Source organism: Sapajus apella, unplaced genomic scaffold, assembly GCF_009761245.1.
Source record: "Sapajus apella isolate SASKATOON/1434 unplaced genomic scaffold, GSC_monkey_1.0 scaffold72, whole genome shotgun sequence".
NCBI lineage: Eukaryota > Metazoa > Chordata > Mammalia > Primates > Cebidae > Sapajus > Sapajus apella.
In genome coordinates this window covers 10,636,142-10,648,227 of record NW_022437012.1, presented here as the reverse complement: position 1 = coordinate 10,648,227, position 12,086 = coordinate 10,636,142, and the positions used below count along the sequence as shown (strand labels likewise).

The 12,086-nt window shown below is 37.0% G+C and overlaps 1 protein-coding gene across 8 annotated transcripts in view; it reads left to right on the top strand.

Moving 5' to 3' along the window:
- Positions 1 to 12,086, top strand: part of ZRANB3 (zinc finger RANBP2-type containing 3) — a 286,620-nt gene that overhangs the window by 201,884 nt on the left and 72,650 nt on the right. For 7 of the 8 annotated variants that reach the window (XM_032250718.1, XM_032250720.1, XM_032250717.1 and 4 more), the window contains 4 exons: positions 1,599 to 1,718; positions 3,760 to 3,879; positions 6,834 to 7,013; positions 9,933 to 10,085. In XM_032250718.1, coding sequence (XP_032106609.1) covers positions 1,599 to 1,718; positions 3,760 to 3,879; positions 6,834 to 7,013; positions 9,933 to 10,085 — 573 coding nt within the window. The remainder of the gene's footprint in view (positions 1 to 1,598; positions 1,719 to 3,759; positions 3,880 to 6,833; positions 7,014 to 9,932; positions 10,086 to 12,086) is intronic. The other variant, XM_032250721.1, reaches the window with a different exon arrangement.

The following is a 12,086-nucleotide window of genomic DNA, read 5'->3' as shown; positions in this document are numbered from 1 at the left end:
TCTATTTTATCCTCTCCAGAGAATAAGTCTGTAGTTTTATTATTTTTTTTTTTATTTTTATTTTTTGATGGAGTCTTGCTCTGTCACCCAGGCTGGAGTGCAGTGCCACTGCAACCTCAGCCTCCCAAGTAGCTGAGACAACAGGTGCGTGCCACCATGCCTGGCTAATTTTTTATATTTTTAGCAGAGACGGAGTTTCACTGTGTTAGCCAGGATGGTCTCGATCTCCTAACCTCATGATCCGCCTGCCTCATCAGCCTGCCATAGTGCTGGGATTACAGGCATGAGCCGCTGCGCCTGGCCAAGTCTGTAGTTTTCTACCAGAAAGGTTATGGTAGTTACCTATTGTTGGAATAGGTAGAGAGAAGGTAAATAGCAGTATTATACATAATCAACTACTTAAACATTCTTTCAGCAGGCCCTCCTATTCTAGCCACACTCCTGTCCCCATTTCAGTTGTGTTATTTTCTGAGCCTTTTTAGATGACTGCAGTATAAACCAAGTGCTTCTTCATTTCTAGTTAGAATCTGTCATATTGGTTTATCAGTTATCAGACATTATCTACTTCTTAGCTTCCAAAGTTTTGTTGCTATTGACTTTTCTCCAATCCTCCTTGTCCCTATGCACTTCACTATCTTTTAAACATAGCATTGAGAAGGAGCAGAAGCTAAATGTGGTCAGCCTGGTATATCTTTTTCCAAAATTTCTAAATAACCAGTTTTTAAAAGTTAAAAGATACATATATTCATATTTTACACTTAATTCATGCTATCCTCTTTAATTCCTGTTTAATTCATACCAAACTGATTTTTCACTCTTACTAAGTAACTTGACCTCAAGTTACCTGTTAATCTGAACTTTCTTAATTTTCTTCCTCCTGCCTCACAGTTGTTCTGTATGTCCCCCTTTTCTCTCAGACCTCACTACTATTGTCTTCATCCCATCACTCCAGCCTCTTCTGGAACCCTCTCCATCCCAGAGATAAGCTAAGTGACCTCATTTCCATTTCTTTTAATCTGTGTATTTGTAAGTCTATTTGTAAGTATACCTCATTTCCATTTCTCTTAATCTGTGTATTTGACCTGCCTATTTGTAAGTCTACCTAAGTTTCTTAAGTTAAAAAAGAAAAACAGCAACAAAAAAAGCTTTCCTTAAACCTTAAGCTTCAGTCCCTGATTTCTTACTCTTTTCAGTCTTCCCTTTAAAAAAACAGGCTCTTCATCTGATTTTTTTGCCTTCTGTTTTCTTCTTAACTATGTTCTATTTAGTCTTCTATATAAACTTTTTTGAAAATCACCTTCTAAACAAAACTGCCAACTCCTTCTTGTTCGTCGCCTACTTGACTACCCGTTTCCATTGAAACCCATCGTCTTGTTTTTTAATTCTTCTAGTTTTTGTCTTGCTCTCATTTAACTGCTCAGGTCCCTCTTCTTTCACATCTTCCTTACATGTGGGCTTCTGCTTCCTTAGGCTACCTAGAGAACAATGCAGCTAAAAGTTCATATTTACTCATTTTTAAGCCATTTATCTTGCTTTATTAAAAGTGACATAAATTTTAAATAATCATTTTTATGATACTAATAAGGTTTAACTTTTAGGCAGGTGCTGTAAAGGATTATATTAAGATGATGCTTCAGAATGATTCGCTTAAATTTCTGGTTTTTGCTCACCATTTAAGCATGCTCCAGGCTTGCACAGAAGCAGTCATCGAAAATAAGGTATGTTGCCATTTTTTAATTAAATACTTTTTAGAACACATATTTTTAGTATACTAAACATCAGTTGTAGTCTCATAATTGTTTTTTTGTCTTCTTTAGTTGGTGACGTATAAATTATTACACATTTTTCTTGAAAATTATATTAACATTATAAGATGATATACTATTACATTTTTTCTTTTCTTAACTGATCTGACAATTTTTCACTGATCAAATTATCTGGATTGATTAAAGCTACACTGCCATGACAGGCTATAATGTGAATTTCATTTTTGTTCCTGGTTATACCGTTTCAGAGTGGTGGAGGCAGTTTAACGTTAAACTTTTTTTATTTACATACATGAAGGTCTTTGAATGTTGGTGACAGAGAGAGGAAAGAAAGAATGAATTTGGCCAATTTTAGTGTCCAACTGCAGTCATACCATTAAATTTCCAGGCAGTATAGTCTGTGGAAAATTATTATTAAAATTTAGTGTAGATATATTTGAAACATATAGCCCAAGTAATTTATCAGGTTAAGCTCCATCAAGCCATGTGGCTTACTGCATCTTCTTAAGTCTACCTTGATTTCCAATAGTCCACCAGCGAGTAACAACATCTTCCTTTGTTTCTATCAAAGATAAAAACAGTATACATTGTTTAAACATTAGTTAATATGTTCATTAACATTACCAAAGAAATAATTCTAGTGTTTCCTTCATGGGAAGATTTAGAATATAATAAAGTGCTATATATTAAAAGGTACTTTCTCACTGGTTATCATATAGTTTCTGAAAAACACCCTCTAAGAGTTAATTAAACTTAATACTATTTTTAAATGATTGGGCAAGATATTAGATTCATAATATTTTTCTTATTCTGATTCCATTATACCTTGAAACTACTGGGATTTATTCCAAGTATAGCAGCCTTTTTTTCTCAGATCCATTTTACTTATATGTTTAGAATCGAATTTAGCTTTACTAAGAGTTAAAAATGTAGATATTCATGGGGTTGGAGGTCAATTTTTCCCAAATTCTCCCTACCCTGACAATGTATTTTCTTTAGAAAGACCCTCAGGTGATTTTATAGTCTTCCTTAATGGATATTAAATGGTTCACTAGTCTGTTTATACTTGCTCTATGAGGAGAGAATGTTAATACAGAACATTCTACTTAATAATTAACTTGGATATTCCCTTATAAAAGTGAATATTCATATGTTCCAATATTTAAGGCTATAGCTTCTATAAAAGTGCATATATGAATGTTTTTTTGAAATTTAGAACTTACTATTTTTATAAGTTGAATAATGACTTCTTTTTAGAAGTCATTATTTTAACACATAATAACACCCTTTTCTCAACTCAAATCATTCTTAAAGACAACAATGTTTAGTTTAACATTTAATGTTTTCCTACTTTTTAAAAATGTGTATGAGTGCTTCAGTTCCCCACCTCACTGGATATGACCATATCACATATTTCTTTTAAGTTTAATAATGTGAAAAACCAGAATTCAAATAATAGATTAAAAGCTCTATTTTCCCAGTTAATATTTGCAGTATTTCGGAAACGTACTCACTGCTTTCCATGAATCCGTAATATGTGGGCAGAGTCATCTTTCTCCTTTTTCACATGCCTGGCTTTATTTTCACTTTAGAATTAGTGATTTTATAACATTAGAGTTAGTCTGATCCATGGTTTATAGTTAGCATGTCAATTTACATAGAATTTTACTGAAGACAGCATTAGCTGAATTCATAAAAGATTTGTGGAGCTTCTGCTGTATACAAGGCCTTGTCCTTGACATTGATGGGATGAAGATGAATTAGACATAGATGCTACTCTCAAGTAGCTTAAAAGATTGAAATAATAAGAAATTGTTATAAGAAGCTATTTAAAAACTTGGTTAAGATTCTTTTTGTATAACATTTACCAATCTGTCATCTTAACCAAGTTCCATTTTTTTATGTGACCATAAAAATAAGCTGTAAAATTTATAAAATTAGATGGGCATATAGGGGCTTGTCCTAATTTTGCTATTTCCCTTGTTGTTGCTAGACTCGTTACATTAGGATAGATGGAAGTGTTTCATCTTCAGAAAGAATACATCTGGTTAATCAGTTTCAAAAGGATCCTAACACTCGTGTGGCTATCCTAAGCATTCAGGCTGCTGGCCAGGTAAGAAATTTCAGGTCTAAATTTGGCAATGAAGTGTCATTGAAATACAAAAAAAGGCCATTCACTATAACTTTGGTTTGTAAACTCGTAACTTTATATCTGGATGACTCGTATAATAAACATTAATTCTTCTTCAGAGACTGCTAGAAAGTATAACAGAAAGAGGCCTCAACGTCTTTAACACAGATCTTCCTAAATTTTCAAGGAAAGAATGGTTTTGAAAGGATATACTTTCAAAGAAGAGTAAGAAGAATATAGTTAATTCAATCATAATATATTTGTGACCTTTTTTCCTTCCTTTGAATTTGTATAGGCTTTTCTCATACCTGTCTTATAGCCAGCCCTTCACTTACTTGGTTGTGTTGCATTAGGATCTGTGTGGCAAGGTGGCCTGGGGGAAAAGAACTCTTCTGTCTCAGGACTTTTTATGGAATGCCCCATTTTGTCCCTTAGGATTAAGTTCGGGGGCAAGTAAACAAAAATTCCGATTAAGACTGACTTAAATACACTAAGTTTCATTCTTTTATGTAGACTGTCCAGGCCTAGCATGGTGTTTGCACGAAGTCGTTAGGACCCACGCCCCTTCTGGCTTTCTGCTTTACTAGTCCTAGTGAGTATCTCTTTCTTTTTTTCTTTTTTTTTTTGAGACAGTCTTGCCCTGTCACCCAGGCTGGAGTGCAATGGCATGATCTCGGCTCACTGCAACCTCCACATCCTGGGTTCAAACTGTTCTCAGGCCTCAGCCTCTCGAGTAGCTGGAATTACAGGCACCCGCCACCATGCCTACTTAATTTTTATATTTTTAGTAGAGACGGGGTTTCACCATGTTAGCCAGGCTGGTCTCAAACTCCTGACCTTGTGATCTGCCTGCCTCAGCTTCCCAAAGTGCTAGGATTACAGGTATGAGCCACCACACCTGGCCTAGCAAGTATCTCTTCAATAAAAGGGCTGCTAGAGCTTCATCACATCTGCAGTCCAAGCAGCTGCCTGGAAAAAAGCACATTGCATCTCACTGTCTTGTAGTTAGTCCCACAACCACACCTAACTTCAAGGGAAGCTGTGAAGAGTAGCCTTTATTCCAGGTGGCCCTGCTTAACATTGGGTGTTATGTTACAAAGGAATAAGAGAGGGATAGATATTAGGGAAAGTAATGGCAGTCTCTGCCACACTATATAAGAGGGGATCCTCTGGACTGTTTTTCTGCTAACATTCTAAAATACTTTGTTGTGAATGTCTAAGCTAGGATGTTTAACATAGGGAAAAGTAATTGAGCATACTGCTATTTGACCAAACTGATGCATGCCAAAGATCTGCTTTTACCCAGCTAATTGAAGTATGTGAAATTGTGTATAGAGAGAAGCTTTATGAGGATGAAGCAGTTCCACAACTCACTGGGAGTTCTAACCAAAAGGAGGGTTGTTTCAACACTTCCCGCATGTTCAGTTAAACTTCTAATAACCAGTTATATATCTGTTAGACTATTCCAGCCATAGAGAATATCATCAAAAAGAGCTTAGAATTAGAAATGAAGTACTTAGAGCTGAGGAGGTGCTAAGTAGGAGAAAGCCAGACAGCAGAGTCTAGGACCTTTTGAAATTAATAATGTATGGGCACTTACATTTTATTCAAGGCTGTATTTCTGAAGACCCGATATAAGTCAAGACTGATATACTTGAGGACTGATATCTCCATAGGAATAAAGGAAAGTAGAAAGGTCTTTGTTCTTGGTACTGTGAATCTTACATTATAGTTTAATAGCTGCTTAGAATGGTATTGATCTTGCCAACGTATTTTCCCTTTATGCTTGTATAGCCAAATGATGCTTTTTATAAAATTAAAGATGTCTCTCTTTAAATACTACTTTTTATTTTTTCAGCATTATTTCTAATATTCTGTGGCATTTTCAGTCCTAAATAGCAGCACAGTTTAACATGTTTGGGTCTGGTCTGTGTTTTCATTACCTCTAACTTATTTTTCAGAGAGACTGATTTTCAGTGAATTTTTCAGCTTGAGAACTAGTACCACCATTTAATTAATGTTAGTATGATTTTGTTATGTGATATGAAAACATTTTAAGTGAAAATAACATACTAAAATGCTAGCATAGCAGTCACAAAGATCACTCACAGGAGTTTGGTGCATGTGAACAACAAACAGCATTGATTAGATGATGCTCAAAAAAAACAGATATTTCTGTTTACCACCTAATGTCATTTTACTGCTATATGGCAATAGCATAAGCATGGTTCTCATTTCATGCAGCCTACCAACATTAAAGTCATGCATTTTTGACACATTTTTTAGTTTGACACATTTTTTAGTTTGAAGATATTTGCATTATTTCATATATTGATTATAAAGCCAGATTTAGTTATATTTTTTATGTCACAGTATTTGAAATTCATGAAAATGCAATTGCACTGTATATATTGAGACATAGGCAGTAAATTTCAGGTTTTCAGAATATAACATGAGAAATTTCACAGGAAGAAAATAGTATGACCAAAGACGTGATTTTCTTGCTTTATAACATGACAGTGTGAATTAAAGAAGATGTAAATGCTCTCTGCCTAGTTGCTATGGATACCATGTGTTAGGAATTATATCCTCATTTATAAGGTATTTTATTAGGTTTTCCAGTGGTAATGTGAATCTAGTCATCATAAGAATAAAGTGATTTAGTTTATATACTTCCATCAAGCTAACTTTTGACATTTTGAAATACCTTTTTTTTTGTAGGTGAACTACAAGAAACACATTTGAAAACTATTTAAATGTTCTTCATTTGCCTTTCATGAATTAAATCTTAATTTGGCCTAAAATAAACAACTAATTTCTTTTCAAGTCCTTCAGTGTTCTCCATTTAACATGTTCCGAAAGAGTTTCTTATATATGGCTGTGTGTTACATTCTCAATTTATTTGCATCTCAATTTTTTTGCTTTATTCCACTTAGGGATTAACATTTACTGCAGCAAGTCATGTTGTTTTTGCCGAGTTGTATTGGGACCCTGGACATATAAAACAAGCAGAAGACCGAGCTCACAGAATTGGCCAGTGCAGTTCCGTGAATATTCACTACCTTATTGCAAATGGAACTCTAGACACCCTTATGTGGGGAATGTTGAATCGCAAGGTAAAGCTTGAATTTAAACCAAATTAGCTGCTTACTTTTGATGATCCATAGCCTATGTGAGTTAAGAGGCTGAGTTTTAGTGTTTTCAGGCAAAGGATACTTCCATGCATCAAGATAATAATGATAATAGAGACCAAGTTAAGAAAAGTCTTCAGTAGTAGTACCTTGCCTGCTATATCTTCTGTAATAAGAAGGGCATGAATTTCCATGTATTTCTATTATCTTCCAAGCCCTTCTACTGCTTTAGAGGCTACAGCAATGGAGTTGGCTAGCAAGAGAATATACTATTTCAAGCCCCAAGTCCTTTGTGTAACCTAAGAATAAACCCTTTCCAGAAGAATTCTTGAGTTCCCAGATAATTTTGGACAGAAGATAGCCTGTACCCAGACTCTGGAAAATGTAGGAATGACATTGCTTCCTCCATCCTCTCAGCTGTCTCTTCTCAGTCTTAACAGCGTTGTAGAAAGGACTTGACCAAGGCTTAGCTGATTTCTGGCTGGGTGTGGTGGCTCAAGCCTGTAATCCCAGCACTTTGGGAGGCCAAAGGCAGGCGGATCCCCTAGGTCAGGAGTTCGAGACCAGCCTGGCCAACATGGCAAAACCCTGTCTCTACTATAAAAATATAAAACATTAGCTGGGCTTGGTGGTAGTTGCCTGTAATCCCCACTACTTGGGAGGCTGAGGCAGGAGAATTGCTTGAACCCAGGAGGAGGAGGTTACAGTGAGCTGAGATCGTGCCATTGCACTCCAGTCGAGGTGACAGTGCAAGACATTGTCTCAAGAAAAAAAAATGATTGATTATATCTGAGTTAGTTTGGGCAGCCATAACAAAGTACCATAATTGGGTGGTTTGTAAACAATAGAAATTCATTTCTCATACTTTTGGAGGCTAAAAATCTGAGATTTGGATGCCAGTGTGGTTGAGTTCTGGTGAGGACCCTCTTCCAAGTTGCTGACTACTGCTTTCTCATTGTGGAAAGAGGGCAAGAAAGCTCTCTGGATCTCTTTTATAGGGGACTAAGGCCATTCATGAGGGCTCCACCCTCATGACCTAATCACCTCCCAAAAGCCCCACCTCTGAACACCATCAACACTGGGAGTTAGGATTTTAACATATGAATTTGGGGGGATACAAACATTCAGCCCATAGCACTGTTTTTCAGTGCAGTGTTTTTCAAGCCCTGAATATAGATGCTCAAAATGGCCAGTCATATGTTGGTTAAGTTCCAAAGTATATAAATATTAGAATAAAAGTTTTTATGAAGAAAGTGAATAGTATAACTTCCCAACTAAGACCATTTTCTCATTAAGCATGAAACCATTGACTAGGTAATGGATTATAATTCTGGATAATTATTGCTATGGTTTGAATGTTCATTTCCTCTAAAATTTGCTTAGAAACTTAATCCCCGCTGTAGCGGTATTGAGATGTGGGCCATTAAGAGGTGATTGGCCTTCTTTCCCACCCTCTTCTCAAAAAAAAAAGAAAGACAAAGAGGTGATTGGGTAATGAGGGCTCTGCCTCATGAATGGATTAACCCATTCATGAATTAAGGAATTAATAAACTGTCATAAGAGTGGGACTGGTAGCTTTATAGGAAGAGGAAGAGAGACCTAAGCTAGCACCACTCAGCCCCTCCACATGAGATGGCCTGTGCTGTCTCAGAACTCTGCAGGTACCCAACCCCAAAAGTCCTCACCAGATGTGGCCCTCAACCTTAACTTCTCAGCTTCCATAACTGTAAGAAATAAGTTCATTTTCTTTATACATTACATAATTTCAGATATTCTGTTATAAGCAACAGAAAACAGATGAGGATGTCAATGAAGAGTCAGACTGTAAACATTTGAAGAGATTTATTCTGAGCCAGATGTGAGTGACCATGGCTGATGACACAGCCCCAGGAGATTCTGAGAACTTGTGCCTTGGTTGGGCTACAGCTTGGTTTTATACAAGGTGTGGTGGAGGGAGGCATTGATTACAGATCACAGGTGGATGCAGATTTTTTCTGATTGGCAGTTGGTTGAAAGAGTTTATCTGAAATCTTGGAATATCTGGGTTAAGATAAGGGGTTGTGGAGACCAAGGTTCTTATGCTGGTAAAGCTTCCAGGTAGCAGGCTTCAGACAGAATAGATTGTAAATGTTTCTTATTAGACTTTAAAAGGTGCCAGACTCCTTAGTTAATTTTCTCCTGGATCAAGATAAAGACCTGGAAAGGAAAAGGGATTCTCTACAGAATGTAAATTTTCCCCACAAGAGACAGCTCTGCAGGGCCATTTCATAGTAAAGAAATATTTTGGGGAATGAAACACTTCAGTTTGTTTTAGGGCCTGCTATCTGTCATGTTGATGTCTTACTGCTGCATGGAGTCTGCTTTGTCTTAAGATCCTTGTTTTAATGTTAATGCTGGTCAGCTTTTTTGAGATGGTGTCTTGCTCTGTCACCCAGGCTGAAGTGCAGTGACAAGATATTGGCTCACTGCAACCTCTGCCTTCTGAGTTCAAGTGACTCTGCTGCCTCAGCCTCCCAAGGAGCTGGAATCACAGGCGCCTGCCACCATGCCCAGCTAATTTTTGTATTTTTAGCAGAGATGGGATTTCACCATGTTGGCCAGGCTGGTCTCAAACTCCTGACCTCAGGTGATCAACCTTCCTTGGCCTCCCAAAGTGCTGGGTATTACGGGCATGAGCCACTCCGCCTGGCCTGTTTTAGGTTACTTTGGATGCTCTTGGCCAAGAGGAGGGATCCATTCAGTTGGTTGGGAGGCTTATTATAATTACATTACTAAAGCCCATATGTTGGAACATAAGATTTTCTTAGTGGGTAGCTTATGATTTAAATTCAAAATTAAGTTACTTAGTGAATTTCAGCTGTGAGGCAAACTGTTGTAAAATTCATGTATTTTTTCCTCTTGTAGGCTCAAGTTACAGGGAGCACACTGAATGGTAAAAAGGAAAAAATTCAGGCTGAGGAAGGTGATAAGGAAAAATGGGATTTCCTGCAGTTTGCTGAAGCTTGGACTCCAAATGACAGTTCTGAAGAGTTAAGGAAGGAAGCTTTGTTCACTCATGTAAGATTTTATGCCTTACTCTTTTCTATTTTTTAAAATCCTAAAACTATAACAACTTTATCATGTATGGTTTTAAATAGCAACTCTCAATTATTTATCATGTTGAAAGGAGACTTCACATAAAGCTGGAAACCCCCTTAGAACCAAAAGTTAACATTGTTGTCCAACAGTTTTAGTACTCACCGTTCAGCTCCTCAGATAAACAAACTGAATAGAATTCAGAATTTAGAGGAAAATATAGGAGGCCATCTTTATGATCCTAAGAATAGGGAAAGATATATTAAATGTTCCTTAAAACATGCAAATAATAAAGACAAAGATTAAGATATTTAAGTATATTGAAATCAAAGGTTTTGTTATACAAAATGTCCCGTATATAAATTGCAGACTCAGTAAAGATATTTGCATTACAGTGTCCAAAGTATATGAAGAATTTATCCAACTCAATTAGTAAAGCATAAACAAGCCAACGGAAAAACAGGCAAAGAGCCTGGCATGGTGGCTCATACCTGTAATCCCAGCACTTTGGGAGGCTGAGACGGGTGGATCTCCTGAAGTCAGGAGTTCGAGAGCAGCCTGGCCAACATGATGAAACCCTATCTCTACTAAAATTACAAAAATTAGCTGAGCGTGGTGGTGCACACCTGTAATCTCAGCTACTCGAGAGGCTGATGCGTAATGAACTGCCTGAACCAGGAAGGCAGAGGTTGCAGTGAGCTGAGATGGTGTTGCTGCACTCCAGGCTGGGCGTCAGAGTGAGACTGTGTCTCTGTCTCAAAAAACAAAAAAAGAAGAAAAATAGGCAAAGAATATGAGCATCAGAGGACACCTGAATAGCCAATAAACATGAAAAGAAGCTCTACCTCACTAAAATAAGGCAAATTGTAAAGATAATTTCCCCCTTTACTATTTATTATTAGTAGTAACTGATACAACACTTTCAAAGCATGGGATCCCCCGCCCCGGCCTGTTCCTGAAACTTTTCACTGAGTGATTTTAGGTATTTATTGATGATGTTTGCATGAATCACCTTTTAAATGGCTTTTCTGATTCCATCATTGCTTCTATATTTACTAGTTGGCATTTTTCTATAAAGAAGAAATTTACCTCCCTGCTTTAAAAAAATAAATTGCCACTATGGGCTGGGCGTGGTGGCCCACAGGCCTGTAATCCAGAACTTTGGGAAGCTGAGGTGGGTGGATCAGTTGAGGTCAGGAGTTCAAGATCAGCCTGGCCTACGTGGTGATCTCTACTAAAAAAAATACAGAAAAAAAATTAGCCAGGCATCATGGCACATGCCTGTAATCCCAGCTACTCGAGAGGCTGAGGCAAGAGAATCACTTAAACCCAAGAAGTAGAGGTTTTGGTGAGCCAAGATCACACCACTGCACTCTAGCCTAGGCAACACAGTGAGACTCCATCTGGGAAAAAAAAAAAAAAAAATACTATGACCTTTGGGGTTTCAATTAATGTTATTACTCAATATGTTATAATCCTCTACCTTTTTTTTTTTTTTAAGTAGAAATGGGGTTTCACCATGTTGGCCAGGATGGTTTCGGTCTCTTGACCTCATGATCCGCCCACCTCGGCCTCCCAAAGTGCTGGGATTATAGGTGTGAGCCTCTGTGCCCAGCCCCTTTTCTTCTTTTTAACCTTAAATCTGGCTAATGAAATCTCCCTTAAACCGGCTCTTTTTTTTAAAAACACATCCTTATAATTCTCTGAGTGCTTCCTGGCTTTCTGGCATACACACTCTCCTCCCAGAGAGGAGAATGGGTCTGGGGAAGAATAAAAATGTGATAGCAACTTCAGCAAAAATGTTTCTTTTATTTTATAAGAAAATTAGAAGTACAATATTAGTATTTGTAAAATTTGAATGGTGGGTATATAGATTTTTGTTGTGTTCACTATATAGTTCTATATGTAAAAATCTGTCAGTCTGACCTCTAACAAATGCTATTTGGAGATTATTTATAAATTTAATAACAAATAATATATTAG